Here is a 6000-nt window from a genome sequence, read left to right as displayed (position 1 = left end):
GGGACGGTGGGCTTCTCTGTGGGGACGGTGGGCTTTTCTGTGGGGACTGTTGGTTTTTCTGTGGGAACAGTGGGCTTTTCTGTGGGGACGGTGGGCTTTTCTGTGGGAACAGTCGGTTTTTCAGTGGGGACAGTGGGCTTTTCTGTGGCGACGGTGGGCTTTTCTGTGGGAACAGTTGCTTTTTCAGTGGGGATAGTGGGCTTTTCTGTGGGAACAGTTGCTTTTTTAGTGGGGATGGTGGGATTTTCTGTGGGGATGGTGGATATTTCACTGGGGACAGTAGGTTTTTCTGTGGTGGCCATATGTTTTCCTGTGAAGACAGGGGTTTCAGAAGGGCCAGTCAGGGGAACCGGAGATTTGGAAGGAAGCACTGTTGGTGCAGGTCCTGCAAACAAAAAAATCCCTGGGGTTTAGTCAAAATCATACCACCACTCTCTTCACTCACATCTAATTAAAGTGGGTGGGCTCAAAGGGGTGACTTATTCACACCTCTCCTTCTACTCCCAACCCCAACCTTCACTCAACAAACACTCAAGAAACACTGTTTCTAATGTATGCCAGATATCGTGCCGAGTACAGGAAGCACAAAATGAACAGGATATCGGTCCTCCCATCAGGATCACCATTCACTAGGTAAGAACTTCTGGATCCACCATCAGAAATTCATGGCATCAAAGTCACATTCACTCAAGCGAGCAGCCTGATGGGGCCGGGAAGGTAGAGGTGGGCAGACTATAGAAAACAAAGCTGTGAGGGAACTCACACAGAGAGGACTCGCTTTTTAAGCAGCAGATATAGAGAAGCCCAAGAGCTGGTCATCCCAGAGCATGGCCCCCTTTCTGGGGCCTTGGGTTTTGTCTTACCTTGACATGTCCCATGATTGATGAAGATGAAACCCACAGCCATGACGAAGGCACTGTTGGTACCCTTGATGGCCTCAAGTATCAGCTGAAGGTAATGAGGGAGCGAGAGGGAAGAAAGAAATGAAGGTGAATCCCTGGCAACTCGGTGACTCTGCTGGGCATGGAGTCTGTCCTCTGCCAGAACACCACTTTGTTCTAGCCTCGACAGTCCAACTCCACACTGCCCCTTTCAGGAGCTGGATAGCCTTCTCAGGAACACCAAGTTCACATCCGCTCTGCTCCCTTGCCAGCATCTTATCTTCTCATGGTTGGGCTCCCAGATCCCAGGCATCACGTCCCACTCACCATGCCCCTTACAGACACTTCCAGGGCCCACTCTCTCCATCTCTCACCTGTATGGGCTGTTGACGTCCTGAAGGGATGGTGATGGAGGTGTTCAGCCAGTCAGGGCTCTGAGACCCCATGCAGTGCCAGAGAGAAGTTGGGGAACTGCCCGCAGGACTCTCCAAGAGGAGCCTGAGCTTGGCGCCCTCTCCGAAGCCATACATGTGGTAGGAGAGCTCCACACAGATCGCACCCGGGGCGCAGAAGGGCCGGCTCATCAGTCGGAAAGACTGGCCCGCCTGGGAGAACTTGCCAGGCTGGAGGTAGATATAGTGACTTTCTGGGCAAAAGGGAAGGGGCAAGATGAGAAGTCCCTACAGGACAAGTCTAGCGCTGCTTTCTTTAGCAACACCTTGCTTTCCAGATGGGGGTTTGACAAAAACACCAAAACTCCCTTCATTGTAGCACTGTTTTTTTTTTTCCTGCCCATTTTGGCTTTCTAACTAAGAAGGAAGGATCAGAGAGAAAGGGAAAAACAAACCAGCAACCCAGAATCCTTTGTCAGCTGTACCACTAAATGTCTTGACTGACAATGAGATAGTGGATTTTGAAGCCCCGAGCTCAATGGAGTGAGATGCCTGGATTTTCTGGGGGTTTCAGTGACCCCACAGCCCTGAGAACCCTCAACTCACTCTACCTCTATCGTCTCCACAGCTCTGGCCCCATGGCAGCTTCCCAATAAACACCTGCTGGCTGACCTTCAGCCCCTACAACATCTTATTCCACCAATCACACCAGCCAGTCCCCTAGCTGGGAGCACATTCAGTAACTCATTGGCTTGAGGGGTCCCCAATCTCCTCACCGCCGTTAAGGGAAGCTCCGAAGGGGCCTGGACCCTGAAGGGACTGATTTTTACTTCCCCGGGCCCAGTGTCCGCCATTTCCTGATGCCTGGGCCCAGTTACAGAAGGGACGGGCATCATCTTCAAAGTCACACTCAGGAAAGCTCTCTAGGGGATCAAAATGGGAGATTTGAGAAATTTTGGCCGTACTCTCCATCCCTCCTCCATCCCACCCCAGATTCTGAGAGATCTGAGACTTCCGGGGCCTCGCTCTCACCCCCACAGGGAGCAATGACGATTGCGTCCACTGCCACAGCTGGCTCTGGGACCACGCCAAAGACGCCCACCACGGCGAACTGAAGAGAGTGGGAGAGGGGCCAGGAGTGAGAAAACAGCCCACATGCCCAACCCTCGTCTGATTTGACTCTACTCTGGGACCCAGGCAAGCTCCTCCCGCGCCCAGACCCTCAGTCCATTTCAATATCGGGGGTGCCTACCACATGCAAGGAAACCTAATCTCTTGCTCCTCTGTACCTGAATCTGTCCCTGGCCTGTGTAACTGACAGAAACAGACTGCCAGTAGGGTCTGGGTTGTCCTGAGAAGAGAGTGTGTTTCCGGATGCTGCCTGCAATGGAAGGAATCCGAGAGAGAAGTGAGACTGAGGGGACTGGAAAATGACTTCAAACCTATACTCGGAAGGATGAGCAGCAAAGGGAATACTTGGAGTGGATCTCCCCACCCCGGCAAACTCAAGCACATCGTGTTTTCTCACTCGTCTGCACTTTTACCTATTTTTCCAGAACCCAGTGCCCTCCTGGCTCCCCAATTCCCATCTGTGGAATAATCTTGCACGTATCCCAGATTTTCCTAGACTCTGAGGGATGCCCCATATTTCCCTGTCAACTCAAGCCTGAAGATGAGCCTCAGGTCAGGGTAAACCCCGGAACCTCTCCACTCTTACCCAGGACGGAAGCATAGACCATGAGGGCTGCGCCAGGAGACTGGCCATAGAGGGTGTAGTGGAAGGACAGGGTCAGACAGCCAGAGGACCGGCTCAGAGGACTCAGGAGAACACATTTCTGCCTTGGTTTTGCATCCTTGGGGTCCAGGAGCATGTAGAAGCCACCTGCGAAGGAAAAGGCCAGTAAGGAGCGGCGCCTGCAACTGGGCGACTATGGTACAGGGAGAGGACCCTGCGAGGCGAGGGGGCCTGGCCCTAGGGAGCCCCAACAGCTGCCTAGAATCAACCGGCGCTGAGGTGGGCCTCCACCGGTCTCACGACGGGCCGAAGCATTCGATCCTTCCAGAAGTGCTTGGCAGGGCCGGGTAAGGATGCGGGTGCCGCCATACGAAACGCAGCGTCCTCTCGGAAGCAGCGGCCAGAACCTTGTCCTTTGGGTTCTGACTTTTTAGGTCCCCCAGAGTCACATCTTCCTTTCCTTGATCCACTGGACATAGGCGGTTCACAAACTGGTGAGAGAGGGTCGGTCTGACACTGAAGACTGGGCATCTTCCCCCCCAACCTCGGCCACCAGCTGAGGCAGCCAATCAGCGTGGACCGCGCTCCGTGACGCAACTGGTAGCTGGGGGGACATTGAAGGGGCCGCCGGCAGCGCGCCTGCGTGCACGTGCCCGACTCCCAGAGGGTCCACGTGGTGAGCGCGCTCCCCGGGGGCGGGAAAGTGGGCTTGGGAAAGGGAGAGAGGGGCTGAACAGGAGGAAATGGGCAGGAGTGGGAGAGAAGAGAAAAGAGAGGAAGCAACAGGGAAGGAGGAGGGAAAGGAAAGGAAGTGGTAAACGGTGAAAGAGAACGCAAGGAGTGGCGTGCTGGGACATCTGCGAAATGGAAAAGGAGTGAGACGAAAGGAAAGGTGAAAAAATATAAGGAAGCGAGCAAGATGGAAAAAGGAAGAGAGAGAAGAACTCAAAACAAAACAAAACACATTTACTGAAACTGCGGGGCCTGGGATATGTGCTAAAGGCTCCCGGGGATGCAGAGATGCGGGGATACAGAGATGGGCAGCCCGGCCCTGCTCTCCAGGGGCCTAGAATGAAGGAGGGTGGGGGGTTCTCAAGGTCTTTCTGGAAGGCAAACCTCAGGCAGCAAGAAAGTCAGAGGAAGGAAAGCGTGGAGTTGGAGGGGACAGAAAGGGCTGTGGAGTAGGGGAGGGGAACATGGAGAAGAGAAAAGAAAATGAAAATGAAAAGGTGGAAGGAAGGGAAAGGATGGGGAATGGAGAGAGGCAAAGGCAAAGAGAAGAGAGAAGAAGTAGAAACTCAGAAGGAAATTAGGGAGCACGATTCTGTTTGACCTGCAAAGCTTGGCATGACGCCCACTCAGTGAGGGCTGCAAATGCATGTTGTGTGAAGATTGAGAGAGGAGGTGGCTGCTGTGAGGGAGAGAGAAGGAGCCAGAGAGCAGGGAGGAAGGAAGGAGGAGAGGAAAATGAGAGGCAGGGGGAGAGAAGGAATGGAAGGAGGGAAGGAAGGAAGGGGTGAACACTAGAGAGAAGAAGAAAAGCCAAGCTGAGAGCATAGGGAGGTGGTGGAAAAGAAGCTAGAGATGGACATGGATGAAATAGAAGAGGAAGAAAGAGAATCGCCTGGATTATTGCAGAAGCCTCCTAAATGGCCCCCCGGCCTCTGCTCTTGCCGGGTCCATTCAGTAGCTTCTCAATGCAAAAAACCCAGGTGATCGTTGTAAACATCCGTCAGATCAAGTCACTCCTCTGCTGCAAGTCCTGCAAAGGCTCCCTATCCCCTTAGAATAAAAGCCACAGTCCTGAGCATGGCCTTCAAGGCTCCACATAATCTGCCCCTCCTAGTGGCCGTCTGAGCTGATCCTCTCCATCCCAGGCACACGGCTCCTTGTTGTACCTCAACATCCTCCCCCTAGCCCACTGCTACCTCAGGGCCTTTGCATGGCTGACCCCACTGCTTAGAATGTTCTTCCCCTTGACATTTTCATGCCTCACTCCCTCACCTCCTTCAAGTTTGGGCTCAAATGTGACCCAGATGAGACCTATCCTGACCACCACCTGAGGTTATTTAAAACCTCCAGCCCACCTCCCCTTGTACGCCTAAGGCCCTTCCTTTGTTCAACTTATTTTTCCCATAGCACTGCTCACCTTATAACTATAGAATTTACTTCTCAGTTGTTTCAGGAGTTGTCTCCCTGTCGTCCTGCGCCCCACCTTGTCTGTTTTGTAAACTGATGTATCTCGGCTGCTTGGGACGGTACCTGGCCCATCATCAGTGCTCAATAAATACTTGTTAGGTGAATGAATGAATGAATGAACGGTGCCAGGGAGAGGAGGCAAGGAACAGGCTGTGTTGGGTCAGCCAGGTAGGCTTGTGGGGTGGCAGCGGGGGAAGCTGGCCGGGTGCTTGGGGTTTGCTTTCTGGCGGGGAGCTTGAGCTGGTGGAGGTTGGAGGTTGCTGGGATTCACCTGAGACCGTCCAAGGGAGTTCCCACCGGGTCTTCCAGCAAACATCATCAACTCCCACAGAGGTCACTAGAAGCCCAGAGTGTCAGAGGACGATGGGAGTGTGGCCATTACTCACAGCCAGGGCTAGAGAAGTCTTCCTCAGGCCCCACGTTCTGCACCCCCGACGACCCCTGCTTCTGGACCCACTTGGCCCCAGAGGCCGTCGGGATCCAGCTCCAGCCACAGAGATCATTCGGAGTGTCGAAGTCGCACATTTGCATCATGCAGACTGAGGGGGAAAAAGGAGGGAGGATTTAGCTCTTTCTAAGAGGGGACAGCTCAGAAAATCTCAGTCCAGAGTCAGAATTCTGAGTCCCAATCTGGAGGTCTTTCAAGCCAGATCCGGTTCCACTCCCTAGTGGCTGTGTTCCTGACGCAGACTACGTAACCTGCCCAAGCCTCAGTTTCCTCGTCTGTAAACTGGGAATATCCGCCTCTTGTAAGCTGGATCATGTACAGGGAGCATCTACCACAGCGCCTGTG

At 53.6% G+C, this 6000-nt stretch overlaps 1 protein-coding gene across 1 annotated transcript in view; it reads right to left on the bottom strand.

Moving 5' to 3' along the window:
- The window catches only part of ZAN (zonadhesin), a 33059-nt gene that overhangs the window by 24130 nt on the left and 2929 nt on the right, over positions 1-6000 (bottom strand). Inside the window, exons 5-13 of the mRNA XM_046667743.1 lie at positions 5594-5746; positions 3380-3477; positions 2991-3201; positions 2563-2654; positions 2306-2384; positions 2050-2196; positions 1256-1527; positions 864-948; positions 1-310 (exon numbers count right to left, since the gene is read on the bottom strand). The exon at positions 1-310 is cut by the window's left edge and continues 368 nt beyond it. Coding sequence (XP_046523699.1) covers positions 1-310; positions 864-948; positions 1256-1527; positions 2050-2196; positions 2306-2384; positions 2563-2654; positions 2991-3201; positions 3380-3477; positions 5594-5746 — 1447 coding nt within the window. The remainder of the gene's footprint in view (positions 311-863; positions 949-1255; positions 1528-2049; positions 2197-2305; positions 2385-2562; positions 2655-2990; positions 3202-3379; positions 3478-5593; positions 5747-6000) is intronic.

Source organism: Equus quagga, chromosome 7 (genome assembly GCF_021613505.1).
Source record: "Equus quagga isolate Etosha38 chromosome 7, UCLA_HA_Equagga_1.0, whole genome shotgun sequence".
NCBI lineage: Eukaryota > Metazoa > Chordata > Mammalia > Perissodactyla > Equidae > Equus > Equus quagga.
The sequence above is the reverse complement of the archived record's forward strand: the minus strand, read 5'-3'. Positions and strand labels throughout refer to the sequence as shown.